General features: G+C 34.5%; 4 protein-coding genes and 1 long non-coding RNA gene across 5 annotated transcripts; 4 read left to right on the plus strand and 1 right to left on the minus strand.

Moving 5' to 3' along the window:
- Positions 1 to 40: 40 nt before the first annotated feature.
- LOC126664235 (uncharacterized) lies at positions 41 to 2,889 on the plus strand. The gene is made up of 5 exons (XR_007637382.2): positions 41 to 448; positions 519 to 577; positions 1,716 to 1,805; positions 2,206 to 2,330; positions 2,785 to 2,889. It is a non-coding gene; the product is annotated as an uncharacterized LOC126664235 (long non-coding RNA).
- A 2,402-nt stretch (positions 2,890 to 5,291) lies between these two features.
- LOC126665935 (cyclin-A1-1) lies at positions 5,292 to 8,820 on the plus strand. Its single transcript, XM_050358870.2, has 11 exons — positions 5,292 to 5,763; positions 6,241 to 6,628; positions 6,716 to 6,852; positions 6,978 to 7,070; positions 7,202 to 7,335; positions 7,420 to 7,495; positions 7,597 to 7,673; positions 7,758 to 7,791; positions 8,014 to 8,163; positions 8,266 to 8,400; positions 8,504 to 8,820. The coding sequence occupies exons 1-11, from the start codon at positions 5,545 to 5,547 to the stop codon at positions 8,573 to 8,575; spliced, it is 1,515 nt and encodes a 504-aa protein (XP_050214827.1). The 5' UTR covers positions 5,292 to 5,544; the 3' UTR covers positions 8,576 to 8,820.
- A 665-nt stretch (positions 8,821 to 9,485) lies between these two features.
- LOC126673366 (uncharacterized) lies at positions 9,486 to 9,905 on the plus strand. Its single transcript, XM_050367484.1, has one exon. The coding sequence runs from the start codon at positions 9,486 to 9,488 to the stop codon at positions 9,903 to 9,905; it is 420 nt and encodes a 139-aa protein (XP_050223441.1).
- Positions 9,906 to 11,087: 1,182 nt separating this feature from the next.
- LOC126673372 (RING-H2 finger protein ATL63-like) lies at positions 11,088 to 11,813 on the plus strand. The gene has a single exon (XM_050367497.1). The coding sequence runs from the start codon at positions 11,088 to 11,090 to the stop codon at positions 11,811 to 11,813; it is 726 nt and encodes a 241-aa protein (XP_050223454.1).
- A 125-nt stretch (positions 11,814 to 11,938) lies between these two features.
- Positions 11,939 to 14,371, minus strand: LOC126685349 (uncharacterized). Its single transcript, XM_050379555.2, has one exon. It carries the CDS (start codon positions 14,279 to 14,281, stop codon positions 12,128 to 12,130), a length of 2,154 nt encoding a protein of 717 aa, XP_050235512.1. The 5' UTR covers positions 14,282 to 14,371; the 3' UTR covers positions 11,939 to 12,127.
- Positions 14,372 to 14,682: the final 311 nt, after the last annotated feature.

Genomic DNA, 14,682 nt, shown 5'->3' on the forward strand with positions numbered 1-14,682 from the left:
ATGATGAGATATTAACATTATTTTTCAATTTCAACAATCACTAAATAACTCTATGTTTGGTTTCATTAAAGCTTCACCAAATTACTAAATCAATGTCAATCTCCATATTCTTTTTTGTAATCTCTCTTCGCCATCTCTCTTCGATTAAAGGTAAGCGATCGTTCTTCATTTTTATTTTTGATTTTATTTTTAATTTCAATTTGATTTACAGTGCACAACCTAGGGTTTATGGATCATTTGAAGGTAATCTCAATTTCAATTTCATTCTCTTCTCCATCGATTAAAGTTAATCTCATTTTCAATTTTATTTATAGTGCGCAACTTAGGGTTTACAGATTATTCGAAGGTAATCTCATTTTCAATCCATTCTCTTCTCCATCGATCGAAGCTAATCTCATTTTCAATTTCATTTACAGTGCGCAACCTAGGGTTTACGGATAATTTGAAGGTAATCTTATTTTCAATCTATTCTTTTCTTCATCGATTGAAGCTAATCTCATTTTCAATTACATTTACAGTGCGCAACCTAGAGTTTACGGATAATTTGAAGATCTCTTTTAATGTCTTCACCTACTAAGTAAGTCTAATTTTAATTATAATTATGAGTGTTTTGGTGTACTTTTGATAGTAATAATTTAGCTAAATTAATCTATCTGAATTTGATTTTCATTTTTATTTATTTAGATTTAATGGAAACTAGAATTGTTATTGACTAATCAGTTAAAATTCTTGATATTCTGGTTATGATTTGGTTGTGTGAAGTTTAGTGTTATTTTGCCAACTTTTGATTACAATGGAGTAGTGGGCTTAAGTTTGAGCATTTATAAGGGTGATTTTATTTATCACACAAAGCTTTGATTGTGTATTAGTATCTAATATTTATGATTAAATTATGTGTTTTGACACAATTGTTAGATTCAACAGTTTGTTGTACCACTTGTTTTGAATTGTGTATCAGCCTGCTTTTACTTGTTATGAGTTTGCTGTTCTTTTATTGACATAATCTCAAGAGAAATTTTAAATGATTCATATGTAACCTTAATGACAGCAAAAGTGGTTCTATGGCACAACTTTTATTTTTTTTATTTTGCCTTTCATGCTCATTTACTTTTATTAAGCCAATTTCTCTACTGTCAACTTTTAAACAATGGAGGCTACATGCTTTTACTTTGGACATAGCTATTTGCGTTTCACCATGAATTGATATAGAAAACTATAATGTTCCAATATATTATACCGATGTTTCTGTTTCAGGAATTACTCTTTTACTTATTCTTTGTTGTGATGCTAGTGATACCATTTTGAGTTTAAATGAGCATCAAAATGGTATGCAATGCAGTTTGCGTAGTCTACTAAATTAGTATCCGTTGTTACTAAGTTATGATAGTACATAGTTTGTTAAATATTTTCTATTCTTTAATCATAGAAGTTGAAATATTCAACCATCATTTAAGTTGTAAAGTGTAAACCGGATTCTAAATAATGTTTATGTTTCTTTCAGTACAGTAAATCACAGACATACATGATTCTACTACAATTGCCAACTCAATAAACATTTAGGTGAATAATCACTGTAGTTATTATTTTAGTTACCTACTTTATATTTTAATATGATACTAGACTTCTGGTAATGAATCATTGAATGTTTTATACATGTTTAAAGGTATGTATGCTTGGTCTGAGTTTTGGTTTGCTTATGTTGAATATCTTTGCAGAGTTGCTGACTGGATTTAGGAAGGAAGCAGAGACCGACTTTAAATGTTACAGCATGGATGGAAGAAGTTCTCCAGAATTATAGAAATGCAGTAAGTATTATACCTGAAACACCTATTTTTAGTGCACCACATTAATGTATGTTCTAGTAGCATTTTATTTCTGAACCTGCAACTAATATGAGATAGACCACATGAATTGTATTTTCTGACTCTTTTTGTGACCCTATAAATTTTGTTTGCTTTTTCCCGTCTGCATTTGTTTATGAAATAAGTTTACTCCTTTTCTTGTTGTTATTAATTGCTTGTTTGTCAAAATTCTCATGTAAGGTGTCAGAATTAGTTTTGCTTGTCTAGGAATTCTAAAGTGTCCTCTTTCTTACATCATTGTTTTTATTTGGTTGTTGTTGTTCCTAAAGTAAGGTGTTATAATGGTATTCTAATTATTGTAAGGAGCTTGCTAGAATTCCTTGATGCATTGTCTTTTATGCAGGTTTGGTAAGGAGCTTAACTAAGAAGTTGCCATCAAAGTCATTGGCGGAAATGTTCATTGCCACGCGCAAGAGAAATGCGGGCCGTTTTTACAAGGAATTAAGGGAAGATACAACTAACAAGATTGTAAGATTCCCATCTGTAACTCTGTTTTTGCAATCAGAAATTGTTTCTACTCTACTTTTGTTGAATTTTGTGTTTTATCCAAATAGTGGTTTATATCCAGTTATAGGTTAGCATTATATCAACATTTACAATGATGAAACATATTGTTTGAAGGGAAAATTATACCTGTCCTAAAGTCAAAGTTAAAAAGTGTCGTTTAATTTGTTTTTAATTTAAAGACTTTAAATAAAACACAATATCAAGAATTAATCAAGAGAATTCAGCTTTAACTAAACAATGAAAGTGTTATGTCTCAAGTGAATCCGATGGAAAATGAACGAAGTGAAAAATTAGATTCTAAAAGCGGTTAATTTTTAGTGACAACTCTTCTAGTTAAGTACTTGTTCTTTTGCACATGTATCTTATTATATATTATGCTTGCATATTCTCAGTATTACTGTTTGTGGTTTTGCAGGATTTCAGCAAAATATTTGTGGAAAATGGTTCCGTAGCAAAAAAGGCGCTCAATGTTTAGTTATTTTTAAAAAATACTTTGGTGAACATTTTCTGCTTGTGATGTAATGGATGGATTTTCCGATTCTGAATTTTATGAATAATTTCCGTTTTCTAATTTTGGTGAATATTTTATGTTATTCCAATTTAGTGAATGTTTTCCGTTTCTAAATTTAGCGAATAATTTTAATTTCTGCTTTTAAATTTTGTTCCTCAAATATAAACTGTTGCGCTTTCTATGAACCATTGCATATAGTACTATCCAAATCGTTACCTTACGAAAAAAAATGTTGCCTAAAGTACTATACAAATCGTTGCCTCATAAAAATAAATGTTGCCTTTATAAAAATAAATGTTGCGTAAAGTACTATAAAAATCGTTGCCTAATAAAAATAAATGTTGCCTAAAATACATTATAAAACTGTTACAGTAAATGTTTGAAACCGTTGCTGTTGCTATTAATTGCAACAGTTTTATTTCTATTACAATAGTATAAAAAAACTGTTGCAATAGCTATCAAGACCTATTGCAGCGGCCGCAAATGTAGCTGATTGAAAAGTGTTGCAATAGGCCTAAGGCAATGGTTTTTATACATAAAGCAACACTTATCCGGTGTTGCTGAAAGTGACTTATGTGGTAGTGTCCGCACCACCTTAATTTTTTTGTCAAAGATGATAATCGACTTATTAGAGTCTCATTGTTAGTTATTAATTATGGGAGTATAGTTCAAATTATAACCTCCCAATATATTTAGAGGTGTTTTAGCCTTACAAGTTAAGCCCACGTTGGCCAACCCCAACTTCATTCTTCTGAATTTGGAGGAAATTTAAGTACTTTCTAACTCTGAGCTTATTAACTTCATCTTCATGATGATTACTTTTTGAGTTGGTTTAAGCTAAAACAAATAACATCTCAAGTCTGAGTATCTTTTAGATTCTGTTCTTATATTTTAACATATTAAATTATACTAGTATTAATAATGTAATAATTCATTTGTTATGATAAGTTAAACTTTTATGAAAAAGACTAATAAAAGACTAAGAAATTTTCAAAGTCGAGTTTTTACAAAAAAATATATCAAAATGATTTGTTTTCAAAAACCATGGCAATCCTTTCTTAAAAAGTGACAAAAATCAGAAATCACTATAACCGGCTAGATGCTCTCTCTTCACTTTAAATTAATAGATAGTTTAAAACAAACATATATATATTTTAAAAGTTCTTCATCTAGATAAAATAAAATATTTTATAAAAAAAATTAGCACACTTACCCTTATTCAATATAGTAGTAATTTATGCCTTTTATATTTGTATTGTTTCTGAAAAAATATATTATATTTTTTATAATTAATGAATACATATGTAACAATTAATCATCCAAGTAATAAATAAATGCCTATAATTGGGTGCAAACAAATTAAAATAGTGTATTTCAATTTGAAACGAAGGGAATAGTATTAAGCTCAAAATTTTAAATGAATGATTTATTTTACAGTTTGATAAAATCTACATAAATAAATACATATATGAAATTTGAAGTAAATTTTTAGTATATTTTGAATTATTATTTCGATTAATGTAGCATCAACTGAAAAGTTGAATTGAATAATCATTTAATGAAATTTTAGATAATCTTTAATATTTTTGTGATATATATAAGTAAAAACAAACCCTAATGCAGTCATATGTAAGCTAAGTAAGATTTCCAATTTAAAATTCAAATTTCATTTGTAATTTTGAATTCACAAACATATACCAACAAACCAATATACACTATATTCAATGATGGGGGGGGGGGGGGGGGGGGGGGGGGTAACTTTCAAACATAGTTTAAATCAGTACATACAGACTACAGTTACTATATAGAAACTTTTTAAAATGACCCCTCACATATAATATATGGATTATTAATAATTCTCCCTTGCATTATCAAATCGAGTGTCAACAGTAATTTCTTTTGGGAATTTTTGTCATTATAATGGGATTCAAATTCAATATGCGATATTTATATCGAATTTCAATATATATATCGTTAAACTATGGTTGCCAAGATAGTTATAGTTAATTTTGAAAAGATACTTGAAGGCATTAATGTATAATTTGTACGTACAAAAAGCCCCCTCAAATTTTCTACTTTGTCCGACTGAGCAGCTCAATAATTCAGAAACATGCGCTCTGTGCTTGAGTTACACTTAAACCCTCCAGTGACCGTTTAAAATTCAAAAATTTGAAAACAAACTGCCATCTCATTCGACCCGTCTGTGACTCAACTCTGCCTAAGAAAATCAAACTAAAAGAGTGAAATCCACGTGGCTTAATTTCATTAGTCATTCACAAGGAAAAAAATGAAAGGCAAAGCAGTAGGAGAAGAGATATGGTCCCCACTCTGTTACGCTCCTAACGAATACCGAGCCAGAATGGAGGGTGAGAGATGAATGTTGAATTCAAATCAACCACTTCCCCCGCCTCAAAAACATTAAACAAATATTAAATACCCAATCCCTTATATCTCTGTCTCTGTATATTTCTTTCATTCAAAACGAACGCTGTCTCTGCACAAAGAAAAAAAGTAAAACCCTTTTCTTCAATTTCAAAACAAACACTGAATCACTTTCTTTTCAGTTTCTTTAATTCTTGAATTTGCAAAACAACCCCTCTCTTTCTTTTACTTCTTTAGTGATTCAGAGAAAAAGAGAGGCTTCATTTGGTTTGTTTTTGGAAAATGTCGTCACGCCGCTCATCGTTTTCGTCTTCTACGACGTCGTCTTTGGCCAAACGCCATGCTTTGTCGTCGGAGAATGTTGTGGGGAAGGCCACTGCTACTGCTACTACTACTACGTCGGCAATGACTGCGAGGAAACGTGCGCCTCTTGGTGATATCACTAACCATAAAAATGTGACGCAAAAAGGGTCGAAAACTTTGATTCCATCGTCTACATTGGTCAGTATTTACTCTTTTTAATGAATTCTGTTATTTTGTTTTATGGGTTTTGAAGGACTAGCATAGTATTTAAGTGGGTCCGAGTCTGATATTTGTTTTGGATTTAATTTTATAATGCATGGTTTAGTATTGGGTTTTCAATTCTTTCTTTAGGGTTTTGATAATTGAAATATTTCTTGGGGGGTAAACCAAGATTTTGAGAAATAATATCTGACAGAATGATTGACTTTAATATAGAGAGTGCAAAAACTTTGTAATGAAAGTTAGCGTATTACTTATCATTTTGTTTCTTGAATCTTGATTGTCTTCTTTCTTTTTCGGGTCTTTCATTTGAAGAATATTTTATGAAAAATTACTTCTAATTTCAATAATTAATGTGTTGTTTTGTTTATACTTGCAACGTACATGTTTGTTTTGTTACTTATTAATTTCTTGAGCATTTGTCGTGTCTAATTGTATGTCTGTATATATGTGAAGGCACCATGTTCGAATAAAATTGCTAAGGTGAAAAAGCCTGCTAGCATCACCAGCGGCACAACCAAATACACATCTTTCTCTGCAACCAATTTACCTGTATCTTTGAATGCGAAATCAAGTGCAATTTCCGCTTGGAAGGTTCCAATTGTGTCGACAAGCGATGAGGCAGTAACCAGTATCATTTCTGACCCTTCTCCGTGCAGCATGGATATGTCTCCAAGTAAATCAGACGTAGGTTCTATTTCATTGGACGAAACAATGTCGACGTGTGATTCTTTTAAGAGCCCTGAAGTTGAGTATATCGATAACGATGATATTCCAGCAATTGATTCCATTAGTAAGAAGACACTCAGCAATCTTTACATCTCAGAGCATGTGCAACCAGCAGGTTTAGTTATCTCAGTCAATTGGTAGTGGTAATTATTTTTAGTTTTGCAGCCGCAACTTTCTAATTCCTGAAAATGTTTGGTTGCAGAAAATGTGTGTTGCAGAGGTGCATTTGCCGAAATGGACACGGATGACAAAATTCTAAATCTTGATGACAATTATGAGGATCCACAGCTATGTGCCACAATTGCTTGTGATATTTACAAGCATTTACGTGCATCGGAGGTTTGTTATGCTTCAGTGATACAATTGCATGATTCTAGTAATGCATCTCTTGGGATGATGCTACTCAAAATTCTGTTGCTTACGTTTAATTTTTTGGCTCTCTTTTCAATTTATGGGAATTATAGACGAAGAAAAGGCCTTCAACAGATTTTATGGACAGAATACAGAAAGATATAAATCCCAGCATGCGTGCAATACTGATTGATTGGCTTGTGGAGGTAAAATATCATCTCTGCTTTTTGACTACTATAGTATTGTACACAAGTATTGAAAGTTGCCTTTTTATTAAAGATGGGACTTCCAGGAACCACACACCTTCCTAGCGCTGAATTGCTGCTGTAATGTGCAGGTGGCTGAAGAATACAGGCTTGTACCAGATACATTATACTTGGCCGTAAACTACATAGATCGGTATCTTTCTGGGAATGTGATGAACAGACAAAAATTGCAGCTGCTTGGCATTGCCTGCATGATGATTGCTTCGTATGGAAACATTCTCTGTTACATATTTCATGAAGCTTTCGCTGAATTATATTTATACTAACCATGCCATGATGTCTGTGGCAGTAAGTATGAGGAAATTTGTGCGCCCCAAGTTGAAGAGTTCTGCTACATCACAGATAACACCTATTTTAAGGAGGAGGTATCAGTCCCAGAGTTCTTATGCCAACTTATATTACTAAATTGTTCTTGTTTTTCTTTTATCCCTCACTAGCCTAAACACTTAACATGTCATTTCTGTAGGTTCTGGAAATGGAATCAGCTGTTCTGAATTACTTGAAGTTCGAAATGACAGCCCCAACATCAAAGTGCTTTCTGAGGTAATGCATAAATTTTGAATCTCCCATCTTATGTTATCTTCTTGCTTCTTTGTTTTAACTTGGTTGCATTGCCATGGCATGTAGACGATTTGTTCGTGCAGCGCAAGGAGTCAATGAGGTATTCATTTATTCTTCAGTTAGTGTGTTTTATGAAAAATGTTTCATCTTTCAAAGTTTGATCATAGGAATCAATTTCTTATCGCATACGCATAGCTTCATATTATTTCTGTCAAGCTTCTCTACCTGAGAAGGCATCCATTACAGTTGTCAATGTCAATAAATTTAAAGAATCAATGTTATAGAACCGTGGTCTATAAATATTTGCTTTTTTCTTGTATAGGTTCCATCAATGCAATTGGAGTGCTTGGCCAACTACATCGCAGAATTATCTCTCCTAGAGTACAGTATGCTTGGCTATGCTCCATCACTTATTGCTGCCTCCGCAATTTTCTTGGCAAAATATATACTTGTTCCTTCAAGAAGACCATGGGTATGTATGAGAAAATATGTACTTGTTCCTTCAAAAAGAAAAAGCTTAAATTCTCTTGGTGGTGTAAGCTTTTGAAGACTAAAATATTCCGTCTTGAAACAGAATTCGACCTTGAAGCATTATACACTTTACCAGCCTAGTGATTTGAACGACTGTGTCAAGGATCTTCACCGCTTGTGCTTCAACTGTCATAATTCTACCTTACCTGCAATTAGAGAGAAGTACAGTCAACATAAGGTAAGTATGTCAAACCGAAACCGAACCAAATTTGTCTCTTGAGCTGTTTTTTTTGGGTAAAATGCAAACGTCCTTATCTAACTTGAGTTGTTTTAATTTTCAGTATAAATTTGTAGCAAAGAAATACTGCTCTCCTTCAATACCTCAAGAATATTTCCACAACCAAGGCTACTGACACAGTTCAATTACTCTTCCAATGCTCTGTTGGATATATTTCAAGGAAACAGCGCCTCTTGGTTTAGTGGCATCTTCTAGTTCTAGGAATTGGAAATTCAATTCACTGTATCATTTTTTTTTCTCTTAGAAATATTGACTGAGGCTATATGCTGAGTGTACCCTTTTCAGCAATCATGTTAGTGCTTCATAATCTTGTATCATATTTCTCTATCTTGTTTTCTGCATTCGTTAGTTTTCCTGTCATTTCTGCTTCCATTTGGAACCGAGCCAACCGAAATATAAAAACTGAAATAACTACAATCTGCTCCTGTTCGCTTCGGTTTAGTCTCTATATTACCTGCTTCAATACCCTTGCTACTGATATTTATCAATATTTACGTTTATATGAGGTTTGTCATCTATTTTTTTTTAATAATTGGGGAGAGGGAGCACTTGAGGATTTCAATTTTGACGATTTGAATTCACGACTAGCGCTTATACCATTTGTGATAGAGTTTGCCATCTTTACTATGAAATTTCATTATCATAGCCTCATAGGATTCATAATTCCACCAAAAATGCATTTTTAAAATTTATTTTGACTAATCTGTTTGATCCTTGATAACTCCAAATTAAGAAACTGCATGTACATATAATATGAAAATAATTTAGAAAGATATTGAATATAAGCATGCTAGAGGAAATAATTGAATTGCCTAATTAAGGTAATTGATTGATTAATTATAGTAAAAATGGTTTTTCAATTAGCAATATAATTTTCTTATTTCATTTACAGATTCCTATCGAAATAAGGAAAGAAAAACAAAAAAAAAATCCTACTCTAATTATGATTCGGATCCTACTCCATCGTATATAAATTAAGCTCCTCTACTGGTATCCGTCATAAATAACCTAAATTAACAGCCACAATGGATCCTCCTTGCAGGTGCGAACTCAGTATTTGGGAAGAAACAAGCGATTCAATTCCAGAAGATGATGACCTAATTCGAAACGACAATAACCTCTACATCAACATGAGAACACGCTTTGTCGTTCTTGACCTTGAACATCCCCAACCCCTTACCTATCTCGCCGACACATTCCGCCAAAAGCTCTTTCACAGTCCCTCCTATCTTCCCTCCGGTGAGCCTCCTTCCCAGCGCAGCCAGCAGAAAACCATCGACAGAATCGTTCGTTTCGCCAGAAGTTTAATTAATCAGAACGCCGATAATAACAGCAACAATGTGATTACTATTGGAGTTAAATATGGAGCTACCAATGAAGAGGAGGAAGAGGACGACGATGACGATGATGATCAATTGAAAAAATTACTATCCAACTGCAGTTGATGGATTAAAGACTGAATTATGTTGATGAACATGGCGGACTAGCTGCTATTACTGCAGTTCTCTCTCATTAGGCATTCTTTTTATGAGTAATAAATTACTATTACTATATCTTTAGTGGTAATATCGGATTATTCATAGTTATTATTATTAGAATTTTTATCAGTGCCTAACTAAATCCAAATGTTTCTTTTTTTTTGCCTTTTCTTCGCTCAATTTTAAAGGTTTTAATTTTTAAACGTTGCTGATTCTATTTTATCTGCAGTCAAAGATACTTTAAAGACAATGTAAGAAAACATAGGTTATAGAGGTGCCTATCCGGCTCAAGTGCGGATTAGCCTAAAAATGCCGTTTGCCTTTTCATGGTTGAAATCCGTTTAGGACACCTAATGGTTAAATTAAAAAAGAAAAACATAAGTTATGAAAGTTAAAAACATAATAATTAATTATAGCTACTATTATATGAATAGATTATTTTATATAATTATAAATAATTAGATTATTTAAAAATAATTTAAATGGTTTTATTTGTTATACATATAATATATTTTTAATAAAAATAATTTTATCTAAATAATTAATAAAGTTAAAATAGCTTGTTGTGGAAACGCAATTAAAAATGAAGATGATTTGATCTCAAAAGCAGAATTGTTGATCGATAATAATGGAATTACAGTGAAAGGAAACGATGGAGAAAATTGAAAAGAAACTAGTTGAGATGTATTTACTTAACAATTATTAAATACAACACAATCCATTATCTTCTACTACTTTGTATACAGAGTCTTAACTTAGTTGCACTTTCCAATTTATAAAGATTGAAAAATGCAAATACCATTTAAATTGACATTCAAAGAATTTATTTTTATTTTAAATTTGAGTTATGCTATTACAGTAAATTTCTTGGAACATTCAGTATCTGTGTATTAAAAACAAAGGATTGATAAAGTGTGCATCAAATTAAATTTCTAAAAAATCCAAGTAAAATAGGGAAAAAACAAACATTACTAGAACAAAATCTGACACGGATTGCAATTTAGATTTCTAATAAATACATATCCTATTGAAATAGGGGGAAAAACAAACATTCCTAGAACAAAATCCTACTCCCATTATGATTTAGATGAACCATCCTATATAAATTAAGCTCCTTGCATCCTGCATAAAATAACTTAATTTACAACAATGGATCCTCTTTTCAGGTATGAACTCAGTATTTGGCAAGACACAAGCGATTCAACACCAGAAGACAATCACTTCATTCAAAACGACAGTACCCTTTATGTCAACATGAGAACGCTGTTTGCTGTTCTCGACCTTAACCACAACGAACCCTTCACCTTTCTAGCCGAAACGTTCTGCGAAAAGCTCTTTCAGAATTCCTCTTATCTTCCCTCGGGCAAGCCTGCCTCCGAACGCCGCAAGCGAAAAACCATCCACAGAATCGTTCATTTCGTCAAGCGTTTAATCAGTCATGGCACCGATAATAATATCAACCAGAATGTGATTACTATTGGAGTTAAATTCGGAGTAACGAGTAGTGATGATGAGAGTGGTCGATTACAAGAATTTATATCCAACTGTAATTATACGGTGCCGGGGAGCAAAGCTTTTATTAATGGATTAAAGAAAGTGAAAAATGTTGAAGAAAAAGAATGTTGTATATGTTTTGAAGAATTTGAAATACATGGAAAGGAGATTAAAAGCTTGCCTTGTACGCATATGTTTCATGAAGATTGTATTGTTGAATGGCTTAAGAAGAGTCACTTGTGTCCGTTGTGTCGATTCCATATGCCGGTTGATCGGTTTCTGGCTCGGAGAAGATTATTTCATGAGTTAGCGAGTTTAAGGTCGAGATTAGTGGATATTAGTGTAGCTCTCGACGTGATTATGCTGAACTTGTTGGACTAGCTACTAATGTGGTTCTCTGTCATTACACAGTTTTTTGTCATATAAATAAACGTTATATCATTAGTAGTAATGTGGGATCATTTTAAAAACTGCAGAACAAACAACAAATCAGGACCACAAGCATATCAGATAAAAATGCTTCTCTTGTTCGCAAATTCTAACTCAGATTATGCATCAAAACCATTATTGTGACAAAGGCGCATACAAAAAACTTAACAGACTAATTACATATCTCTCAACTCGCATTATTTTCGCAGAATCAAAGCAAGAACCATATAGCTACTACTTATAATACACACAAACTCATCCTTTGTCTATGCACCGCACTGAACGGTGCTCGACGCTAGTGATTCAACCTCAAGGCTATGCTTCTTGAGCCAGGTCCAGCCTGCATCCTTAAACGAACATTTTGATCCTAGTCCATATTTCGGCCACACCAAGTCTGCTGATTCTAGATGTTTAGGACCCCATGCTGGAGTTCCATCTTCAAATGAATTATGTGTCAACCGTTTTAAACCAGAACCATCCACATTTATGATGTAAATCTCTCCATACGGTTGATACATATGTTGGTTTGAGATTGGTTCTGCTGATAGTCCAGCATAGTCTGTGGTAAACACAATGCTCTTCCCGTCCGGACTAAAATACGGGTGATTACTTCTTCCGCCTGGTCCGCTTGTAAACAATCGTGTCAACCCTGTTCCATTTGGATGGATCAAATACAAATCAAAGCTTCCGGCACCCGGGTCTGCTCGATCCGAACAAAACACGATCCATTCACCATCTGATGACCAATCAGCCATTGTATCGTCCCACGGACCTTCTGTCAACCTTATGAGTCCGCCTTTCTCGCCTTCGACAGGGTCCATTAAGTACAAGTTTCTGTAACCCGAAATACCAGATCGGAAGACAATCCATTTCCCGTCGGGTGAAACAGCGGGGAACGCATTATTATCACGATTAGTAGTCAGCTTTCTGTAACTATCCGGTTCATCAACATTAACTGCAATTATATCAACCTCAGTGGTGGGACTACCAAAAGCAGGCCCGGTACTGGAGTATATAATCCCTGGTCGAACCGGGTCCCAAATTGTGGGAAATGCTAAACGGGGATAAACTTGACGCCTATCAGAACCGTCAGGGTTCACCACATAAAGACCCGGAAATTTAGCAAGAGCAATACGATCACCACCCGGTGACCAAGAAGGAAACCACCCATCAATTCTAAAGAGCGAAATTTCAGGTGCTGGACTCTTTAGATTCTCTAGCATGAACCGGGAACTACTTTTACCATTGGTGGCACTTCTACATCTATGATACCCAATTCGACCCGAGTCAGGCGAGATAAACGGGTTAAAATGATTGGTTTTTGGGGATATCAACCGAGTGAACTCAATAAACTCGTTTTTGACAAGGTCGAATAGCTCTATGTGACGATAATCTGAACCGGTTCTTCTAGTAGCTACTGCTATGAATTTATTATTACCTGGAGAAGTAGCGGGAGTGAACGCGTGAATCCCAGGTGGCGTCACTCTTTCAACGATTACTGAGTCAGTTGAAATCGAACCAGAAGTCGGTAAAATCGCTCTGTAAATGCTTATCCATCCATCTGCTTCATTTCTTCTGTGGAAATAAAGCGTCGACTCGTCGACCCAGGTGGGCCAACCTCCGTTTTCAACAACTCTAACTCGTTGTGAGCCGTCACGAGTCAAGAAAACATAGATATCAGTAGTCAGTACTTCAACTTCACCATTCCACCCTCGTTCACCGTAAGATGCAACAGCTGTATAAACCCCAGACGGAGAAACGGAAGGGCTAAAATCAGCAATTCCGTTAGGAGTGAGACGCCGAGTCGACCCGGTTTTCAATTCGGTTGAGTAAACAGCAGCCCAGCTGGCTCTGGGCTTGCCCGGATCTTCATGAGTTGAAACATAAATTAAGTAATCACCAACCAAACTCGGCTTATCCTTAAACGAAGGCCCAACATCATTCCCCTTCAACAACGGAATTTGAATTCGTCGATCTTGAAACTCAAGAGCTGACCTTGAATCGGTGCTCAGAGAGTTATCATAAGAAAGTACATCAAAGTAGATGGCCGGCGATCCGTCGCGTTCGGTTGCATAAACGACGCTGATAGAGGTAGAATTCTGTTGAGAGGGGGAGGATTGAATTAGGGTTTGATTGGGGAAAAGAGAGAGCAGAGAGGCTGATGCCGACGGAGAGGGAAAATGACCGTTGAAATTGAAAGATTTAGCGTCGGTAATTTGCAATTCGTGTGATGAGGTAATCAGTGAATCGGTTGTAGAAGGAGCAGGGAGAGTGAAGATATCAAAAGAATAAATGTCTCTGCTGCCCAGTGCACCGAAGATGATTGTGGAACCTCCCGGCGGCGAGTCATGGTCTGCCGAAGCACCGGAAAATGCTAATAGCAGGAAATGGAAAAGGAAAGTTAAGTTTAGAAGTTTCATTGCTGCGGATTGTGTGAGTTGGAGGTGGTGGGTTGGGAGTATATTTATAGTGATCGGAGGTCATGGGACAGCCATTTCTATATTATCCTCAGGCACCATTTTAAAACTTATTTTAAATAACTCGTATATTCATGCTACTGTCGTACAAGATACAACCACTATAATTTCTTTTTTATTTTAATACGGATTAAATTTTAATTTGTTTCATTTCTTTTTGGCTAATAATCACCCATGGCACCTCAACTTTAGGGGTACGGGCGCTAAACCCCCTGAAGTTTAAAAACGGGCGCTAAACCCCCTGAACTTTGAGGCGGCGCTCACAAAACCCCTTTTGGACGAAATATGACCAAAATACCCCTGGCGCCGTTTTTTCAGTCAACTGACATTTTAAAAAAAAAAAT

The sequence above is a fragment of the Mercurialis annua genome, linkage group LG1-X (assembly GCF_937616625.2).
Source record: "Mercurialis annua linkage group LG1-X, ddMerAnnu1.2, whole genome shotgun sequence".
In the NCBI taxonomy this organism is placed as follows: domain Eukaryota; kingdom Viridiplantae; phylum Streptophyta; class Magnoliopsida; order Malpighiales; family Euphorbiaceae; genus Mercurialis; species Mercurialis annua.